The sequence below is a fragment of the Ictalurus furcatus genome, chromosome 17 (genome assembly GCF_023375685.1).
Source record: "Ictalurus furcatus strain D&B chromosome 17, Billie_1.0, whole genome shotgun sequence".
NCBI classification, from domain to species: Eukaryota; Metazoa; Chordata; class Actinopteri; order Siluriformes; family Ictaluridae; genus Ictalurus; species Ictalurus furcatus.
This window is the reverse complement of record NC_071271.1, coordinates 15209076-15231227: the sequence shown is the minus strand read 5'-3', so window position 1 is coordinate 15231227 and position 22152 is coordinate 15209076. Positions and strand designations below refer to the sequence as shown.

At 38.0% G+C, this 22152-nt stretch overlaps 3 protein-coding genes across 6 annotated transcripts; 1 reads left to right on the top strand and 2 right to left on the bottom strand.

Annotated features, from left to right (window-relative positions):
- Positions 1–9: 9 nt before the first annotated feature.
- Positions 10–7023, bottom strand: ftr86 (finTRIM family, member 86). 2 transcript variants are annotated; one of them, XM_053647747.1, is made up of 9 exons: positions 5231–7023; positions 4976–5071; positions 4193–4426; positions 3673–3832; positions 3138–3233; positions 2857–2946; positions 2689–2754; positions 2140–2342; positions 10–1758 (listed from the first exon to the last, which is right to left on the bottom strand). In XM_053647747.1, the coding sequence occupies exons 1-9, from the start codon at positions 5804–5806 to the stop codon at positions 1423–1425; spliced, it is 1857 nt and encodes a 618-aa protein (XP_053503722.1). In that variant the 5' UTR covers positions 5807–7023; the 3' UTR covers positions 10–1422. The 2 variants fall into 2 exon arrangements, with proteins under 2 accessions (XP_053503722.1, XP_053503721.1); XM_053647746.1 differs by having other exon boundaries at positions 187–1758; positions 2857–2967.
- Positions 7024–7248: 225 nt separating this feature from the next.
- nudt8 (nudix (nucleoside diphosphate linked moiety X)-type motif 8) lies at positions 7249–14273 on the top strand. Of its 3 annotated transcripts, XM_053647523.1 has the most exons (5): positions 7249–7308; positions 9246–10067; positions 10614–10746; positions 12785–12862; positions 12943–14273. In XM_053647523.1, exons 2-5 carry the CDS (start codon positions 9247–9249, stop codon positions 13126–13128), a joined length of 1218 nt encoding a protein of 405 aa, XP_053503498.1. In that variant the 5' UTR covers positions 7249–7308; position 9246; the 3' UTR covers positions 13129–14273. The 3 variants fall into 3 exon arrangements, with proteins under 3 accessions (XP_053503498.1, XP_053503499.1, XP_053503500.1); XM_053647524.1 differs by lacking the exons at positions 12785–12862; positions 12943–14273 and adding an exon at positions 11143–11968; XM_053647525.1 differs by lacking the exons at positions 12785–12862; positions 12943–14273 and adding an exon at positions 11018–11111.
- Positions 14274–14327: 54 nt separating this feature from the next.
- mfrp (membrane frizzled-related protein) lies at positions 14328–21432 on the bottom strand. Its single transcript, XM_053647697.1, has 12 exons — positions 21388–21432; positions 21199–21301; positions 19863–20046; positions 18990–19289; positions 18553–18683; positions 17851–17976; positions 17639–17715; positions 16985–17133; positions 16468–16598; positions 16060–16194; positions 14636–14763; positions 14328–14552 (listed from the first exon to the last, which is right to left on the bottom strand). Exons 1-12 carry the CDS (start codon positions 21430–21432, stop codon positions 14328–14330), a joined length of 1734 nt encoding a protein of 577 aa, XP_053503672.1.
- Positions 21433–22152: the final 720 nt, after the last annotated feature.

The following is a 22152-nucleotide window of genomic DNA, read 5'->3' as shown; positions in this document are numbered from 1 at the left end:
AGTAATAAACCAAAAATAACAGGTTTTTCAAATCCCCCCGACCCCACACACACACACTCCTGAGCACACTGTGTACTACTGCAGTTACTCCCTGGATTCATGTTGACTTATGTTTAAAAAATGTCTAGGAACATTTCTACTTCCTGACCTTTATTAAAATGTCAGGATCTATGAATATATATGAATAAGTAAATATATGGTATAGCTTATATAATAATGTAAAAACCATTAAAATAGCTCACAAATTTTCAGAGAGACATATTCTAATATGGTTTTCATATTCTGATTTATTTACCAGTAGCCCAAACTCTACAAAATAACACAATTTTGTTATATTCAGTGTTCAATGACATTAGTAAAATTAGCTTAGTAAATTAGCTAGTTTATGGGGCTAAATAACCTTCTTCCCAAGTAAATGGAATATTGGACTATGATAGGCTCAAACCATCATGAACTTATTGTATGACTTTTGTACTGTGTTATACTGTATCTGTATAATCTGCCATCCAAAAAGTAACTATTCAAAAATCATATCTTTAAGTTCAGAGGTACTTTAAACATTTTCTGTGTACTTGATTTCAGGACAAGCCCAAATGTTGCATAGGGAGAACAGTGAAAATAGACCAGAGACCAAAGCCTAAATGTGCAAAAATACAGGAAGAAATCAAATGAGATACCAACAGAACATGAAGACTGATACAAAATCTATGATTTTTTCTGTTTTTGGAATTATCTGATGAAATATTAATAATATTCTATAAAAAATAATTATGTTGGTGGCAAGAAGTGAACGTTTGCTGGAGTTCATATGAGAGGTGGTTTTGTAATGTAAAAGCATATAAATGAAGTACTTATTTATTATTTAAAGGCTCATCAAACCAAAACTCCAGACAAATTCATCAGTTTAACTTCATATACCAAACACGTTTAAGTTAAAGCAGCCACTAAGTAGGTTGTGTATTCATACAGAAGGGTGGAGACATTCTGCAATTGCAATATCTTTTGGAAGAATGATGTTCAGTTACAGAGACCTGTAGGATCTGTGCCATGTTGCACTGAAGCTATTCTGGCAGCTCGTGGTGACCCCACATCTTCTAAAGAATGTTCGGTCATTTTTTTCCTTTAATTTGTCATCCCGTCTGAGTTGTTTCCAATAATTACACCAGCACCACACCCTTGTACTTTATAAACCATGAAATAGCCACAGATGGAGTGATCTATTCCTGAGGGTTTTGGGGGTTTTTTTTACATAGGAAATGTCTCTGTGATTCGTATGCCTGTAGCAACATCTAGTGGTGAATTAATTTCACTCACATGAAAGTCATAAGTCTTTGTACTTTTAACATTTAACTGAGAAAGAAAATAAGAGTCATAAACAGTGCAGCATCAGTCAAATAGGTCCAAATAAGGATCTTAAATCACTCAGCCCAGCTGGCAAATGTTGATGGTAGAACCCACACCAGTCCAGAAACGGAACCCAGGGTAGAGAGCTCCCCTAAATTCAGTTTGGACACAGCAGATCTGGTGGGCCTGGTTGTCAGAGACCCTGTAGAAGGCCAGCACACCTGACTGCTGGTCCACATAGACCCCGATGCGCCGGCCTTTAGGAGCAGCTAGCACAGTTTCCTTTCCTGCATGCCACAGAGAGAAGGCTGTGCCTGACCAGTACAGGCTCCATGAGTACTCATTATGGCCCAGTCTGGAGCGGTCATCCGCTGTGGAGCGCCCAATCTCTTTATAGGTTACACCAATAGTGACCTGCAGAGACCGTTATGCTGCATTAATGCTATTGCAGTGCTTAATCATTGATTTTAAAAGACTAACTAGAATCAAGTCTGTCATAATTAAACCTAGTAGAGAGTAATCAGATACTTAGTGATGATATGCCTAATGGATGAACATGAACGTGCCTCCAAAATTAGTGGTGTCTAACTTGAGGAATAAAAAATACTTATTGTACTTAAATATGTGTATCACGCTATAGATATATTTAATTAATTTGCATAGTGTTACCTGAAGTTTACTCAAATTAACATAATTAACCTGATGTTTTCATTCTGTTAAAAATTATGTCTACACTATGTTTTAACTGTAAAATATTATTTTTCTCAAGGTTTTAAGGTGAATAAGTTAATGTACCTTCTGTCCTGTCCATTCCACCTCCCAGTAGTAAGGACTTCCTGCCAAAGGCTCCCGACACATGACCTGTCTCCAGTAGACAAAGCGTTCAGTGTGCTCTGGGTAATTCTGATTTTCTGCACGCAGAGTGGCCTTGCGATCTCCATCAGACAAGCGGATGTGACGATAAGCACTGTTGCGGTCCAATGTGGGCTCAAAGCGGACTAAGCAGAAATGGTTGTTGTTTAATGACATCATTGTATATGAATATTTAACCGCATAAATAATATGATCTGCAGAATCTCTCTCTCTTTTTACCAAGAACTGCTTTAAAATAATTAAGAAATAACAATGTAAAGTTCAGCTGAAAATTTGCACAAGTCTACAATGTATGAGGGTTTAAACCAATGTATGAGGGATAAACCAATTTTTGTGCTTCCTTTCTTTAAAAAAAAAAAGAAAGAAAGAAAGAGGCTAATTCAAGCCAGTCTTTATGAAGACCAAATAACACATCCGAACAGATGTTCAATCATTAACAAAATACTATCAAAAAACAAATCACAGACTTACATTTCAGCATTTCCTCTCTTGATTCAGGTGTTGGAATTTCCATACTTATGGAAGTCAAGTTCTTCTCTGCAAACAAGAAACCAACCACATTTTATTAAAACCACAAACAAACTCTCAAATTTGTATTATACTTCACTGCTACTTGTATATTTTTTTTTTATAATGTACCCAAATTTGGAGAGGAAGCTGCAGGATGCTGAAGTGTTGTGGTTTTAGGTTTGTCGTCACTGTTGTTAGATGCAGGTGTCATTTCAGGAGCTAAAGAGAAAGCTGGATTACCTGCATTCATTCAATTACAAATTTAACTTACGTTATATTAATGAACTGTTCTGTATTTAGGGGATGTTATCGATTTACACTGATTTCGAGTCAGATCTTATTCATTACAAAATACAGCAAAGGAAAACATGCGTGGCAAATTAAATTTTTCCCAGATGACCTTTACTTACCTGTATTTTGAGAAGCAGCCTGCAAATTATTGGGATTGGGGGATTTCTCTGATGCCTGAGCATTAAGTACTGTTGCCATTTTTTCTGCATCATTCACTACATTAAAAAAAAAAGAAAGAAAGAAAAAATGTATTGTGATGGATTGGATTTAATAGATAAATGTCAAGATCTTGCAATTTCTTGCAAAAGTTGATCAGCTAAGATTCTTAACATTTGCAGACGTATTGTAGTCGAGTGAAAATGAAGACTACAAAGAAATTTATTTTAAATCATTTTTGCTCCACTTCTGTCTCATGGGTGTTCAATCATTATCCTTCATTGAAAAAGAGTCAAATACTGTATGTTAAGATATTAAATAGTGAAAATATTCATGATATAAGAATTCTAGCTCTGCCAAAATCCTTTATGCACGATTGCTTGGCCAATCTTTGCCTATTCCTTCTGACATAACTCCCCCCCCGATACCTGCAGACTCATGCCCTCAAATCTGAAGTGGTGTTCTAAAAAAAGCATGCTGTATTGGACAGGCTCTCACCAACTCTGAAGATACTGGCCAAGCCTCCTTTACAAAGGTCATGCAGCCCCTCTCTGAAAGCACCAAGAGCTAATCTGATCCCAGACTCTACTGACTCTGGGGGTAAGATCTCCAGCTGTGCATTTCCAACCACATCTTCACCATCTGTGGTGTCAAGTGTCTGGCATGGAAGAAAGTACTTTATTGATCCTCAAGGGCAAATTTGATAACACACTAGGATAAAACATTTAAATATATGATTACGTGTTAAATACAGATACATACTGTATATAAAATAACATTTGGTTGATGATTTAATGTTTTAACAACAGAGCAGTTGAGGGTAAGGGCCCTGCTTAAGGGACCACATAATCACATGAGCCTCTGATCAGTATCCCATTGCCTTAACCACTAAGATACCACTGCCCCATAACTGCATTGAAGAATAATCAGGTCTGTAAAGACTTGCACTATACAGTATATTTACATTTAAAATAGTAATATACTAGCAAAATACAGAGAAAACTGAGGCTGATCATACCTTTAGGAATTGAATGGAGTCCTGAGAGTTGGTTAGTCTTTTTAGCTCTTCATCTTCTTTGTATAGTTGGCTGATCTCCTCCTGTAGTCTATAGCGGTGGCTCTCTAGACGATTATAACTGGAGGCCTCATAAGCTTGAAGGAGTTCCATTACTTGTGATCTCATCAACAACAAACTCTTCATTTCTTCATCAAAAACCTGCAGATTCTCTGCCTGTAGCCCCTGAATGGCAGTCTAAGACATATAGAAAAAAAGAGTTTGTGCCATACAACCAATTATTGACCCTAGTCATTATGCCAATTTTTATTTTCTTAAATAGAGCAGTTCATAATATTTAAAGCCCACTCCTGCCTGCCAGAAAACATTGATCACATGTACCATCCAGGAACTATTCCTGCATTGTTCCCAGTGTTCCTAGGATAGGTACCGTTTACTGAAGATGAATGAAACAAATGGTGATATGTTCACAATACTTCATCTTTAATTTATTTACAGAACACTACAATCATGTTATTGTGGCATTTTCTTCCTAATGGGCACCAGAAAAGACAATATAGAGATAGTGATACAAGTGATTCAGCCCATAGCAACTACATTTTAAAAGACCTATCCAAAGCATCAAAGGATAATGGAATAGCAGATTTTCCCCCTCCCAAATCAAAATCAGAGATATATATCCCGTGAGTAAATAAATCCTAGCCAAATGGAGTTTTAAATTCTTTAATTGTTAAAATAAAAAATAAAGGTTTAGTTAAAAAAACTTCCATAAAGGAAAGATCTTACCTTTTTAGCTTGAAAAATCTGTGGTAGTGTCTGGATCAACCTCTCTCTTTCTTGAATACTTCTTTGTATCTTTGCTTTCTTTTTTGACACCTCTTGCTGCTCGCAAGGACAATCACAAATCAATACACAAACTAGATCCACTATTTATGAGAATACTCAAGAAGGCTATTTTTAAATAATGTAGTTTGAACAAATCAGACTTCATTAAAAAATTAAACATACTAAACAAATAGGAAGTAGAACACAAGCATTTACCTCCTTTTCTTCATCTGGATGCACCACTCGATGGCCCTTATGTTGTACGAGGCTACATTCATCACACACACTCTCTTTATCATCACAGCAAAAGAACTCCAACACCTGTTTGTGTAATGGACACAGCTTGATTGAAGTGGAAGGAAGCTGAGGATATAATCCCCCCTGCACTGATGTTTTTACATCAGGTACTGTAGCTCCATCAGACATTCCTGCTGCTGGCTGGAGAGAAGGGTTCACCGACACGACAGCACATGGAGTTAGTGAAGAACACATGGGTGAGGACTTGTCCTGTTCTCCTACTCTCAGTTTCTTCATGGCTTCCATCAGCATGTTGTTTCTTCCCAGAGAGGGCCTGGGTTTGAACACCTGTCTACACTGAGGACAGGAGTACTGGCCCTTTGCAGAAGCTTTATCCCAGTGCTTCTGGATGCACCGAAGGCAGTAGGTGTGACCACAAGCAAGCGTCGCTGGGTCACACAGTATTTCCAAACACACAGGGCATGAAAAGTCATCTGGAGCACAGCTGGATGCAGCCATGGTGGGGACAGAAGTCTGAGGTGACCTGTAGATCATGAAACAATCCACCACTCAAAAACACAAGACTTATATTTTAGACCTAGAGTAGGTGGAGTTGATGACTGGTATAACAGGTCTGTTTCCATGTATGTCACAGGTGTGCGTTGCATAAGAACATCACCAGTTTCCATTGGTTTTAAATGATGTACGCTGAGAGGATTTTGAAAATGTGGATTGACTGGTTTTATAATCACTACATAACTCTGTGCATACGAATGGAGAAACATCACCCTATAAAAGTTAGCACTGTTTAGAATGAAGGAAGGTTTGTTTTTTTTCAGTGGGGAAATTCCTGAATGCAGAAGTAATGACATCAACCTGTAGTACCATGAAGATGAAATAGTGCCTAGAATTAATAGATTTTTCCATCTCTCTCTCTCTCTCTTTATATTATATACACATACTTTTTCAGGTTATTATATGAATTAATACTTTTTCATTAAAAGTACTATAATGTGATAAAATCCACAACTTTTAAACTCTTCCAGGTCTTTACTTAAATAGATTAACACTTAATCTACAGAAAAGTGCTACAGAAAAGCTTTAGATCCATCATCATAACAGTTTGAATCCCAGCAATGATTATGCTCTCTGTGGAAGGAGAACATAATTCAACTTTGCCTTCTTGGTTCATTCTTGGTCTGCTTATGTTCTCACTGTGATCAGATCTCGTGGCTTTTTCTTTCCCCACCCCACCACTTAACTTATGAGTCTCTCAGAAGATATTGGACTGCCTTTTTAACATCTCTTCATGGATGGTGACCCATCATGTGACACACAAAACCAAAACTGAACTGATATGTATTGGTGAATAACTCCCCTCAGCTGGACCGGTCAGTTACCATCAACACAATTACAGCCCAAAGTGACACACACACACACACACACACACACAAAACTTGATGGGAGGTGTGCGAATTTACATGGATTAGCTCCACTAATTTCCCTTAGGAATGTGTGTGTGTTTCCCTGAGATGTACTGAATGAACGAAGTGTGTGAATGATCAGCAACCATTCAATGTCACCAATACTAACCATGAATTAAAAGTGTTATACATTTTATTGTCTACAAAACTATTCTCTGGATAAAATGCATCTGCTAAATAACGAAATGTCAATGTAAAGTTAATGATTAGTAATAATTTGAACATCATAATGCATGTTTTGAGAGAATGCCAAGTGAATTCTTTCACATAGCCCTTTGCTGGTATTTGTAGATGATGACTCAAAAAAAAAAAAAAAAAAAACCTATACAACTCAAACAATCTACTACTACAAATTTATGATGCTTGCATTATGATAGAAGATCGTTTTGGAAATCTCACAGTAAATTTCCACTGTTTTTAAACCTGAAAGGACTCGAGAGCTCAGTATTTGTTAACTTGGAAACTAAAGGAGGGAGGAAGGCTTGAAGTAGCATAGAATTCACTCCCAGTTGGGGAATTTAGAAAGACCTGGCGACCAGCAGAGCACCGGAAAAGCCTGTGTTTATGTTGAAGGTGAGTGACTTGAGGAAAACAGCTGAATGAACGTGTTTAGTTTGAGTATCTGTTTGTTTCTGATATCCAGCAGTTTGTTCTGGGACAAATGTCTCAGAAAAAAAAGAACTTTACTTTTGATTTTTTTTTTTATCTCGGTCAAATGACCGTTTACTTGGTAGTGAGGTAGCGGGTGTCGTGCTAATGCTAATGACAGTTAGGATTGTATAACGTTACCGGGTTAGTTTCGAGGGATGGATAAATGTTACCGAAAATATTTCCATTTATATCTAATTAATATGTATATACATTTTGATTGTATCCGACATTTCTTCCTGAGGGTCTGACCCAGACCTGGTGTTAACCTGTTAGCAGATAAGCCGCCATTGCTGATGTATATCCAGAAACATTATCCTGACCTAGTTACATTAACTTATATAACTTCAGTAACATTTGTACTAATGAACATAATAACTTCAATAGCTTCCATTCAGTTCAAAGCCTAATTGAAACTACAGATCCATTCAATGGGTGCTTTTTAAAAAGTCACTAAAAAATACATTGAGGGTACAATGTTACATTAATTATGTCTTAAGAAATTGAGAATGAAACAACACCTACAGTTGTAGAAATTCAGCACCAGTCCTGCTCTTCTGTACTGGTTCCCATTTTTCCTTTAACACACCTGATACATTTCACATGATTTGTTTTAATTAGTCAGATATTTGAGCCAGCTGTGCTAGATCTGGAAAAACTGGGAAGTGCTTTAATATTTTAGAACTAATGATATGATTCCTTGATACACAGGAAAGAGTTCTTTTCACAGTTTGAAAGATCTCAACCCTGGTTTTGGATTACCTTCATGTCCTACACATTTTCCCTGGTCTAACAGTCCCAGTTTAACTGAAGAAAGGCTGTTAATTAGTTAATTAGTTGAAGCATGCCTGTTAAGGAAATGTGTAGAACCAAACATGCTTCTCTGTATTTTTGCTAAGCCTTCATATGTTGTAACATTAACACAGTAGCAGTGATTAATGTTAAGAGTATTGTCTTAAAGAAATACTCTAGCATTTTTCAACCTAAACTTTATCTACTGCACCTGTAGCATATGCGAGAGTGGAAAATCTTTTAACTTGAAACTAACTTATAATGGAAGTCTAAGTGCGGTTGTCGGTAAAGTTAATGAGTCAGGAGATGATAATGCTAAATCTGTCTTTTGCAGAATGCCTTAAGCCGGGTGCACGTTGTGTGATTTTTAAGTCTTTTGCGACTGTTGTTTGTCAGACTGTATGAACACGATCCCCGCTGTAAGCCATGTCACACTGTAGGATCTCAGTTGTCATTAATGTCGGACTGTACGACAGTCAAGACGCGAAAAAATGGACACACGCAAGAAGACTCGTACGGAGTACATGAAGCCACGCTACAGGACTGTGCCTCAGATCTTCTGACACTGCCAGAATTTAATCAGAGGAAAAATTTGATTGCAGTGGCCGTTAATTGACTGTCGGGGAACAGATTTTGGCCTAGAATTACAGGAATCTTTTAGGATTCTCAAAATTTGTCTCAGACGACCAAATCGTGGCCAAAATCGTACAGTGTGAACCCGGATTTAGATGGAACAACTTGTCCTTCAGAGGGAAGAATTACTGACATAGTTTTGCTGGTTTGATTGTGCATGGATATCAAAAGAGCTTCTGGGGAAATGTAAAATAACCAACATTTTAAATGTCTATCCTTAGACTTCTATTGTAAATGAGTTTGATGTCAACTGGTTTTCCATTCTTGCATCAGTACAGTGAAATATGTTGAAGGTTTTGTTTGTGGTACTTGCACAAACACTGTAGATGTGATGGATAGAGGTTAGGTTAAATAAGCCGCAGCAAACACAGAAATCTTGATGTGCAATACTATAGGTAACAGTCTTGTGGGACTCATTCTGTCTCTTTTTTCATCAGGATGTTTAGGAGTGCTCAATTTGTGATGTCAGCATGCCTACTGGGGACCCATAGATCACTGTGTGGGACACTCAACAGCTCCAAGAAGAAAAATCTTGGCGAGAGAGTGTGTAATAGCCTCCTCTCCCAGCCATTTTGTATGGTCAGTAGCGAGAGAGGACCACAGAAGAAACATCATTATATATCTGAGCCAAAAAACAGTAAAAATGTTTCACAAAAAACACTTAAAAAACTGTTTTCTTGCCTTGTTAACACAAGCTGCTCTGTCAGTCCTGCAGACACTACTGACTTCCTATCAGTGTGTAAAATAAATATCTCAGTACAGCACTGTTCAAATAGCACTTTTTCAGATCATTTCATCCTCAGGGACTGTGTTCCTAACAAGTGCCTACTACCTGAAAACTATAAAGGAAAACACAGATGTTGTGTGGATAAATGGAGAGCAGATCCAAACAGCAGCAGTAAAAGTCAGAAGAGCTACCGTAATGCAGGGATCATGTCCTTCACTGAGTCATATGAGTTTAATAAAGGGCTCTGGACATCCTTTCAAGAGAGATGGAGCAAACATGGACCTCTGAAATCCCAAGTGTGTGGTTTGCACAGGAGAGTCCCACAGCAGGCTGCTTTTGAAGACTGTCTGTCAGCTGAAAATGAGGAGCGCTGCAGAGTCCGACTGCAGTCCAACACTGCACTGTATGAGAAGCAGAGAGGGAAGAGCTGGGCAGCTGTGCTTGTGTCTCTGTGCACAGTAGGGGGAGAACCTGCCTTACTTTTCACCCTTAGATCTAGCAAACTGAGGGGAAGACACAAAGGTGATGTCAGGTATGTTGGATTTGGCCTCAAAGAATGTTTCCCAAACCACGCCTTGGGGTGGTGCATTGTTTCCACCACACATTTGTGGAATTCATAAAATACACAGTGGGTTAGATTAAAAAATGTATAAAATCTCCTCCAATACTGACCTACACAATTTTACACCCAATTTTATTTTTATCCTTTATCTTTTGTTGTCCTGTACAAACATGAAAAGAAGTGTTCTTAAATCTTAGTTTACCATGAGCTAGACTGAGTGGGGTTGAACATAATGTTCAACATTTACAGAGAGTACAGTGTAAAGAACAACACAGGAAAACAGCATTCCACTTTCATTTCTACATAAAATCCTATTGCATGACCATTGCAGGTGAAAGGTTGATCATTGCGTACACTATCAACAGTCTGTTCCTTCTGTGTTAAGCAATACTCTAAAACTATTGTCTTTTTTTAAATCTTTTTTGTTTGGGTTTTTTTTTTTTAATTTTTGCATATTACCTTCTTTAAATGGGATCTTCATATTTGAAAGGAAAATCTTTTTTTTTTTTTGTGCAGTTTTGCAGGGGGAAAGCAAGACCCCTCTGATAGAAACTTTGTGGAAACAGCACTGCGGGAAGCCAGGGAAGAATTGGGGATAAGCGTGACTGAAAATGATGTGTGGGGGGTTTTGAAGCCACTGAATGATAAGGTGAGTTTGAACTACTAGGGGATAAAACCCCAATCATAACATGTAACATGACCTGCCAAAGATTTTTACAGACATGACTGTTACAGTTGTTATCTAACCCAGTACAGTAACATAATTGGACACAAGTTAAATCAATTTCAATGGGGAAAAAGTTACTCAGTCAGATAGTCTTGTGATCAACTATCCAGTAAACATGATTCAGCAGTATAGTGTTAAGTGAAACTGTTTCATCACAAATGCTATCTCCCATACTTCTGTTACACTGTTTCAGGTTAGGGGACGTGGCCATGACTGTACCGTGTAGACTAGGGAGGTCACGAGAACCGATACTTCGGTACCAAGTCGGTACCATCCATCCATCCATCCATCCATCTTCTTCCGCTTACTCCTTTTCAGGGTCACAGGGAAACCTGGAGCCTATCCCAGAGAGCATCGGGCACAAGGCAGGGTACACCCTGGACAGGGTGCCAATCCAAGTCTGTACCAACATTCTTAAAACGTGACGGTACTTGTTTTTCTGCAGTAGCGTTAACACCATTTGTAACGTAAGTACCGAAAGTACCAAAGTTGCGATTCTTCCGGACCTGAAGGGGGCAGCAAATACGCGCAAGTGTTTTAATCGGTCCACAAGTGGTGAAGAAGAAGAGGAACGCCTACAAGGACACGGGAAAAACTACAGAAGTTTAGCTTAGCTTAACAAGTTTAGCTCTGCCCCGACTCGTTGAGAGGAAAGCTAGTATCGGTTTCCGATGTGCAATCGATGCTATCGTTCATTTCAAACAAAGCAAGGAAACACCTGGAATTTGGCGAAGCACCTGAAAGACGGATCCTATATTATATTTGTTTGAGGCAGCTGGCATTGTAGCCGTGAAACCAGCTAACATTATGCTCCATGTAATGTTTGCGATAGCCAGTTATTTGTTAACAACGCTAACATATTGCAATGTTATAAACTACCTCCTAATGGGCCACCATGCATCGCCATTCAGCCCGTGTCCTGTCAGCTAAATGTAGCCTCATGTCATTAATAATTATTCAACTGTTCATGCTTTTAATAAATCTTTTTGGCCTGCCACCATATCAGTGAATTTAAACTAATGCTTGCATTCGGAGTATAAGGGGTGTGCGTGCGCGCGCGTTTAGGAGTGCACCACCGGAGACTCATTGTCAGACAGTATTTGATAACTAAAATACCCTCTCCCTTTCTCTCTCTCTCTCTCTCTCTCTCTCTCTCTCTCTCTCTCTCTCTCTCTCTCCCTTCCCCCCCTCTTCCCCTCCCCCCCCCCCTTTGCCAGTATCAGCCAGAGGAGGATGTCCTCCAGGAGAGTTTTTAATTTTATTTTTTGAATTTTATTTTTATACCACACTGTGGTATCGACTTTGGTATCGTGTACTTTTGGTGGTATTGGTACCGACTACTAGATTTTTGGTATCGTGACATCCCTAGTGTAGACATGAGCGTTGTCTCACTTTAATCAAACTGGATTCTCATCTCCCACAAAAAAAAAATACTTTGTGTGAACAAAGTGTTGCTATTTTGGTAATGAGGTTTCTAGAAAATAACATTTATACTGATTTGTGCTGTATAAAATTTTGACAAAAAGCACACTGTTGGCTCTACCAAACTTTTGCAGGTGCAACCCAGATTAGAACTTGTATCTAGCTATAGCTGTAGTAACTTCTTCCATTCCCCTGCAACACTGATGTTATATAAATATGTTGCAAGTATGATTGAATATCTGAATGAATCATGGTGTACTTGTACAGTGACAATACAGATATTTGTATTGGTATGATTTAAAGTTAAAGGGGTGGGGTAGTGATTAGATCATGCATGACAGGATCTAGACACACTAACATAATTGATTGCTGTTCTTTTCCTCTGAAATGGCTTTCATGATAAATACTGACAATTTTTCAGAGCTCTGGCATGATTCAGCACTTGTCTGTTCCCCTATAGAGAGTTTAAAATAGTTACTTATATTAAAGGAAAAGATCAGTCAGCATTTGCAGTAATCCTCTTCCATTATCTTTTCAGTCAGGAATGATGATTGCTCCTGTGTTAGCTAACCTTGGGCCACTAGAGACTCTAACACTGCGTCCCAATCCGGGTGAGGTAAATAATGTAGTTGAAATATTTGTCTTCTGATGATGATGATTGCTTGGTGTGCTTCACTTGTCTTCTGTGTCCCAAAGGTGGAGGAGATTTTCACCCTGACTGTTGCCCATTTATGCAACCCTCAGAACCAAGGATATACAAATTTTCGCACTGGTAATAGCTATGTATATACTCTTCCTGTGTTTCACAGTGATAAGTATAGAATCTGGGGCCTGACCGCAATAGCATTGGACCACACACTCAAACTCATCATGCCAGTGTAACATCTGTAGAGCCAACAGGTCTCTAAAAATGTTGAAAGATTAAGTGATGACATCACTGTTTGCTTGTAATAATCGAGTCACCAGTGGTAGAATTCAATGCAAATATTGCCATTTTTGTGCTGAGTGAACATCATTTTAAAAACTGTTGTTTACTATAATGAATGGTTTTATTGATTAGGTAATTAAAGAAAAACTGCTCATCAGACTTTTCAAGGAGGCTGGAATAATGTATAAAGATCTGCAAGCATTTGCAATTTGCTGCTTTACAAAATATCAGTGTAGGAAAATAATTATCTGCTTAACTATGACGGATTTTTACGGTCAAACCCACTTCTATACAATTCATTTTGGAGTGTTTAATTGGTTACATCATTTTACTTTGGGAAAACTTTAGCACCATATGAACCAGAAAAGGCACAGATCTTTACCGGTTCTAATAGCATCTTTGTAAAAGTGCATTCTTATTTTTTGACATTTATTTCATACTAAAATGCAGTGTGATTTTAAACAAAGGGCTTTTCATGTATTATATACATATTTTCAAGGGATTATCCTTCATATAATTGTTGATAAATCTACAGATTGGTCCAGCTTGCTGAAGCTGAAATAAGTTTGTCAAGCAGTAACATTTCTAATTTATAGTAAAAAATTACTATGATATATTAAATTGCTGTCATTTAAATTTTTTGTTTTGTTTGTAGTACCAATGCACTCAAAATACTTTATATTTGGTTAAAATTTATTAACCTAGAACTATTTTCATAACCCACTATGACAAACACAAATTAGACATCAGGAAAATTGCTTCCAAAAAATAAAAAAAAATCATGAGGCCACTGACATTATCTCCAGCTACTGAAGAAGTTTTACATGAGAGTCTCTATGCTGTGAGATATACAGCATATCAGCATATGGCAGTTGAAAGGCTGAGGCAGATAAGATGTAGGTCCCAGCCACAGTTCAATTCTGTAGCTGAACATATTAAAAGGGTAGAACTTAAATAAGAAACACAAGGTAGTTCATTGGAATTACAACATAGTATGTGGGTATGGTATAAATGTATATATTTGGAGCACCTGGACAAATGTAAGCTTGAATGATCCTAATAAAAACTTATTAACAGACACTCAAATCTGAAGTAGAACTTCAATAATGTTGAGTCATGTTGTGAAATTCGTCAGTGTAAGTAGTGCTGTATCCTATGGGATTGAGCATTGCATGGGGTCGTGTGAGTCAGGCAGTAGGTGACAGTTAAAGGGCCAACTGAGGCTGAAGAGCTCCAGATCACGCACACACTGCTGTTCTGCCGCTGAACACACAGAGCTACACGGCGGCAACACTCCACCCTGCACACTGCACTGCGGCACGAACAGCGCACACACGAGCTGCTGCAGGGGCTTAAAACACTGCAACTCCATCAGCACCTGGCCAAAGAGGATGAGGTGGATATATAAAAAGATGCAATGCATTAAACATTACAAGCTGGATACTGAGTGTTCTTACATACACTGTACTGATCAAGCAAATAAGCAGCATCTCTCTGATCAGCAATGGAGAGCCATATGTTGGGGAAGGAGGTGAGATTATAGGTCAGACCATGGCACATCTCCACCTGAATGGGCTCACAAGATGAAGCTGTAGCAGACAATGATTAAGATTGCAAATGAAATGGGCAGTGAAGGAAAAGTAATAGAGAACAGATCGACTTTCTAACCCCCGTAATAAGGAATTTTTGTATATTGGCGTGAACCTGAGACAGTCTGGATAAAGCCATAATCACTTCATTTCCAGGTTAACTGAGACAAATTCCATTAGCATACTAGTGATACTAGCCAAAATTATCATTGTTTTAGCTGAGGTTCAGCACTCCCGCTTTTCTTAGCTTGACCACCAGTAAAGGTAGATAGGGTATCCTCCAGTTTTATCCACCTGTTTATAATGTCTCTGGTTCAGGGCTTGCTTCGCAACCTCGTCATTTACATTTGGCAGATGCCCGCACTCAAAGCAACTTACAGAAATAATTTGTGGTCTCCACCAGAATCATATCCTCACACTAGCACTAACAGGCCAGCACCTTGAGGATGGTAATATTACTGATTAGTATGATTGATTGTAGCCTGAGTTTTGGGGTGTGCTGATGTAAGCTATATGGCCAAAAGTTTGTGGACACCTGACCATCACACCCTTTTTTAACTTCTCAGGCCAGGTTTTGTCCCCCTTTGCTGTTATAATAACCTCCACTCTTTTGGAAAGAGCAGTTCTGTTTGGTGAGCAGTGTTAGCTCAACGGTTAAGATATTGGACTACTGAACAGGAGGTCATGAGTTCAAATAACAGCACTGCCAAGCTGCCACTTGAGCAAGGCCCTTAAACCTCAACTGCTCAGTTGTATAAATGAGGTAACTGTAAGCTGCTCTGGATAAGGGTGTCTGCCAAATACTGTCAAATCTAAATCTATTGTTCACAAGTATTTATGATCAAATGATTGTTTCATTAAAACAAATTACACAGGGCATAATAGTCCAAATGAATGCACACTGTAACTGATTAACACTTATACACATCATTAATTGTGAACAACCTTGTTGTTGATAATAATGGGAACTATTCAAATCAAATTTAGCTAACTTGTTATATTGATAGTTATGGCTAAATTGCAATGAGACAGACCCAACTGCTCTACTTTCCAGGGTAATCAGTGTCTCTAATATTGCTGCTTTGGAGTATTTTTGGTCTCCAATATTGCTAATTCTTATTCTGTATTATTAACAACAAAACACATAATGATTCTTTAATCTTTCAACAAAAATGTTATGTATGCCAGCTTTAAAGGAGAGGTTATCAGGTTACCCTATTATGTTCATAGCAATGCTTTAATTTCTTATATTAAATTACATATGGTTGTATCTCAAAAGTGTATGCATGTTCTTACTGAAAGGTGGATAGGTGGAGTTGCTGCAGTTTTGCTCATCCGAACCATCTTCGCAGTCATTCCAGCCATCACAGAGCCAGTCACGTTGTAGACATTCCCCTGTACTGCAGGCAAACTGCTCCAGACTGCAGCCTCCTTAACAGAGTAAAATTGAACCACAAACATGAAATGTTATATATTCATAAATCTCTATAATTAATACATGTGCTAACTGACACTTTATAAGTGGTAGTTATAGCTGTTTATATTGTTTCATAATTATGTGGTGCTACTATATATCTGTTTATTTATATTCGGTATATTGTCACCTGTTTTACAGAGCTGTTTTACAATGATCATTTTTAATGTTGTGTCTGCACCCCAGTGACCTACAGTATCAAATAACTGTCACGCCCATATAATACTCACTCTCTGAGAGAGAGATGACCTGATATGAGGCATAAAAGCCACTGTCTGCCACACCTTCATCAGCCACAAACACCACACTCATCACAGGCCCAGTGGAGGTAAGGTCAGGAGGGAGGTCTGAGCCACAGTATCTATAGCAACCATTAGAGAGCAGTTTTATTTGATTTTTATCTAGCAGAATAATCAGAAGCAGTTTGTATAAATGGTCTAGCTAGATAACATAGTACCAGCAATGGCTGTAAACTTTTTTTTTTTCTTTTCAATTACAGAATTGTATGAAGAGGTGAGACTGAAACTGATTTCTTTCTAGTCCAGACTGTAGATTCATACAGTTTAAAGTGAATTGCGCTCTAGATTTCATCTCCATTTGGGCTGAAAATTTTCAGCTTGCGTTGTTGACGCACGCTGCATGTGAAATACAATAAAACTGGATAGCATTTTTGTTTTCAAGCACCTGTGTTGTGCTGGTAAGAATAAATGTGAAAACTAAACAGCAATTTAGAGAAGACATTCTCACCTGCCTATGATATTGCTGTCGCCAGTGTTGCTACTATCATGAACCTCAACATAGTCAAACTCACAGACATCTTGAGTCTCCAGGCTGAAGTTGTGGAAACTCAGCTGGATACCTTGGCCTTTCTCTGCGGATATATGCCACGTACACCGCTGAGAAAGTGCAACAGAGATATATGGATAAGACTAAGACCCCATTTACACCTGGACATTTCATGTGACTTGTATTTGGATGGTTTTCTGATAAGATTTTAACTACATGCCTTTACAGTTGAAGTCAAATGCATTTCCAGTCGCTTGTGCATTAATATGCACATCATCTAGTTATATTCAAACACCATCTTCTCCAGTCGATTGCGCATTAATATATTAAACAATTATATTCAAACACCTTTCAGTGTTGTTCCTCCTTTTTGCTGTTTTCTGAATAAAATGATTGCTACATAAAATATAGATTTTTAAAAGCATACACAGAGCATGTGTGTTATCTATTGGGCAGGATTTCACTTAGATTCTACACATTTACTACACAGTTTTCCTTGCTCCCATCAAATAAACGTTTACTTCTGAATTCAGAGTAGTATTTTAATAAGTGATTAAGGTACTTTATTAGTTGATTATTTGTTCTCATCACTAGTTTGTTAAAAGTGGCACTTACCTGTTGGTGAGGATAAGGCATTGGATGATTTGGACTGGACAGTGAGCCACTTGGACCCGTCTTTTCACCTCCACAGTCTGTGCAGCAGTACGATAATTAGGAGAGACAGAATTATTCATTTTATGTGAAAAGCCAACAGTCCACTCTCCTACTACATAGTGCATAGTACAGTTAACCATTCATTAATTAATGTGTGAATTTAGAGCTCCTACCCTTGTGTTTGTGGCTGCAGTTGGCCTCATCTGTCTGGTCCTGACAGTTCACCTGGTTGTCACACACAGACACAGGCAACAGGCAACGGCCACTATCGCACATAAACTCCTCTGTAGAGCAGCTTTCTAACAGCCAATACCGCACATACCAAGAATAATTATCCAATTGGTCTTATTTATTTATACTATTTTTATACAACAAAACTTGTTACTAATAATCAAACCCACACACCTTTTGGACTGTAGTCACCCTCATATGCAGCTATTAATATAGTAATTGACATAGTCCATTTGCTCAGCTTTGTTCAATTACACCAGGGTAACTGTTTATTTACTGTATTATGCTAGCCTTGGTGCTTTTATTGGAAGTGAACTTTTGCACACTTGTCTTCCACTTATTGAACAGTTTTGCACTTTATGTAGTTCTGTGTACAGCATTCCTGCATTAGAGTATACTGTATGTTTCATTACATTCAAATCCAGGCTTCTGTCAGTAACAATAGACCTCAGTAGAAGAAGGCATAATACTCCAATATCAGAGACAGGAATCATTCTCTAAATGTAAGAGATTTAACACACATCTTAGGCCCAAGACTTTTCATTTTCTCCATTTTCAGGGAAATAATGCATATTTTGGACTGTAGATTTCAGAGACTTATTCCAATATATAACACATTACGCTATAACATAAAGTACACTTACTTTGCCATGGAAAGATGGCGTGATACTGTGCAATGAAGCCGTTGCCCCCTATACTGCCATCAGATCGGAATGAAACCCATACAGTGCTGCTGTTAGTGTTCACAGTGGGTGGAGACACATTACCACAGAACCTAGGGGTAGAGAGACCTTAATGTTACTAATTTGTAGCCTTAATCAAATTATATTTGTATTGATTTGCATTTGTATTTGCTCCATTTATGTGTGAGATTTAATAATGTTATGTCATTAGTTAATATGGTCACATTTTTGGAGATATTTGGAGTTCTCTTTGTGTTGCAAGGATGTTCAGCATGAGTATATTGTGAATATTAGTCCTAGGATGAGCGCATTACAGTGTTCATGTTTACACCAGCGGTTCTTGAGATTTGGGCATAAACAGTTTTTGGTAATCTTATGAAGACAAGCAAGACAAGCACCTGGTGACTGTGATATTATGCTCTCCCTCTTCTCTAAGTTCCAGCCAATCAAAAAGGCATGGCATTGGTCCCTCAATGGCCAGGGAGGAGATGTAGAGCTGGACCAGAGATGGGGGCGACATCCTGATCACCCACACACACAAAGAGTCAGGAGGGTATGGGCCTGGATGGTTGGGGGAGCTGATAGTTCCCTCTGATTCAGTCAGGATCCCTCCACATTCTGGAAGAGGGGAGGTTAAATGACAGAAGTGGCTGAGCTTTAAATGAGCCTGAAAGTGACAAGGCTTTTGTTTATAAAATAAAACATTACAAAGGCCAAAAATTTACTTGTATATGGGATGGGCTCATGCTCAAGGTGCGGCATGGGTGAGCTGTATTCAGGAAGAGTAATAGTGGGATTTGTGACAAGACTTTGCTGAACACTGCCTCCACTCCAGGAGTTTAGAGACAGCACTCTTCCTTCAGCAGGTTCTTGATTCATATCTGTGAAAAGGACAGAAATAAAAGTAACTTAAAAAAATAAAACTCTATACAAACACATCTGTGCACAGACAAATAGCTTGGCATTACAATAGACCAAAAGCAATTAATTAGTAAGTCATTTTGTTGCATTACATTGACCGAATTGCTTTACAATGACTGAATCATCACTTTGCATAAGATGCTACTATATAGTCTACACAACAGTAAAAGGCAGCTACATATGAAGTGATAATCAAATCATTAGTATCAACATTTATGCATTGGGATTAACTTTGAATTGAAAAATCCTAACAATTGTGAAGCCAAAAGAAATGCAGTAACAAGAAGTCATTTGGAAACTATCTGAGTGATCTGTATCCTTAATGCAATAAGAGTACGAGTGCTGCTCACTCACGTTTGAGAACAAGTGCTAGTGTAAGTCCCAGGACAGCCAACAAGAACAGCACAGCTGCTGAAAACACCAGTGCTCCCCAACTACACCACCGTCTCCTCACACAGACCCCACACAGACCAAACACGCTGCTGCCTCCTGCAATACCACAGTGAGAAGAGTGAGGACAGATACTAACCAATGCTAATTATATTAATCATTGTAAAACCGATTATGATCTGAATCAGGTGTGTCAGAGCAGGAAATAAAAAATACACATTGCATGAGATCCTACAAGTCACTTATACACACGAGTGTCATATATCATTGAGTGTTAAATATCATTGTATTTCCTGGTCATATACACTATGATACAAAATTGAGGGGAGATTTTTTTCTATATAAAAACATTTATAAATGAATTAAATGTACAGTAAAATATTCTGATGTATATTCACAATTTTATGTAATTTCTGACAACTCCCCTAATTTCATCAATACTGAAACAGGTCTTGCTCAATCCCAGGTAATGAACAATTCATAATCTTGTTATTTTACATAATCTTATTGTATTTTTTCCAGAAAAGTATATAATGTGGTAGTGATCTTAACATGTCAGTCATTACCTAAACTTTACCACACCTGCTCCCTTTCAGACAAGTCAGATATATTTAAATCTAGATTTTTTATTTATTTATTTATTTATTTGTATTATGTTGGCTCATATTATATTCTTTCTGATCCTTTGTACATATTCATGTAATTTTTCTGCTGCGCACTTGGGCATGTTTTCATAATCTTCTTTTGGTAATGAGAAATGTTTAAGTTTGAACTGTTTCAAGTGTGATAATTTGAGCGAATTTAGGTTTTTCAATTTAAGGGAAAACTATTCACTAGTCAAAACTTTTGATAGGTAGTGACATGTTTTAATATCACATTCAGAGTTTCTGACTTTGAAACTATTTTATTTTAATATGTTTTTAGGACATCTCTTAAGGCATCTACTTGCCATGTGGTCTAGATGGAGAAAAAGGATTCATATTTCTTTCTGGAGCCTATCCCAGGAATCTTGGGGCACAAAGCGGTGGACACCATGGACTTGGTGCCAACCCATTGCAGGGCACAATCACAATCACACACACACACACACACACACACACACACACACACACACACACTATAGAAAATTTGGGAATGCCAATCAGCATACAACATAAGTCTTTAGAAACTGTGTACACAGAGTGGAGGTGGGATAATAATAGCAATCATTTTTCAAAATTAAAATAAAAACTACGGCTGGTGGATTGTGCACCACTTCTTTAAAAATTTCCCATAAAAATGCTAAGGGATACTTACGAGTTGTAGGACTGTTGATGGGTTCTGAGGATATGGCAACCTTAAATACTTTGATTTCATCATGCTCATTACCTGGTTCGAATGCTGGATTGCAAAATACATTCTGGGAAGGTTAAGAGGCAAAGATCACTGTGATCACTGTTTACACTTCTGAGATGTAGCTTCTATATATGACTTTTTTTTTCTTACCTTGTACAAATCTGAGTCATGGATGGATGTTTCAGGGTCTGCCATTTTCCAATTCCAACAAGACTTTTGACATTATTTGTGGCTGCGTTTATCCATTAAATAGAACAGAAATGTGCAACAAATGCATGTTTTAAGTAGAGCAGATGTATTAGAGCAGATGTAGAGATTGATGCTCAGGAGTGCAGTTTTTCAGAGGTTGATTACTCACCATGCTGAAGTTGTTCCTGTTTTGGTGTGGGTGAGAACCAAGTATCCTACTCTGAATTTTTCCACAAAGCCAAGTCAGCTGAGAGGACTGAGTAGGTCAAGAAGAGGGAGGGGATTTAGGGTCATTTGGGGCACTAAAATTCCTAATAATGAGCTGAATCTTTGCATCACACACAAGCGCGTACACGCACGCACGCGCGCACACACACACACACACAAACACATAACCCACTTACACATGATATCAAGGCATAATGCTCGAAATAGCACTTATTTACTTTATTTATTTATTTTTAATCTCTTGACTTATCCTATCATTCATCTAACAGAGATTTAGCTCAATCATATTCCTAGTTCCGGACCTATTGAACTAACATGAGGATATGTTTTTGATATAGGCTAAAAAGAACTGTGATATTGTACAATTTTAGCACCCCCAGGTGTTTTAAATATTTATTTCTGCAATTCCCATTGTACGTTGTTACTCGATCCCATTTCCCACCAAGAAGTTAATGTGTAATCACTCATCAAACACACTTGTATACCAGTCTGTCAGTG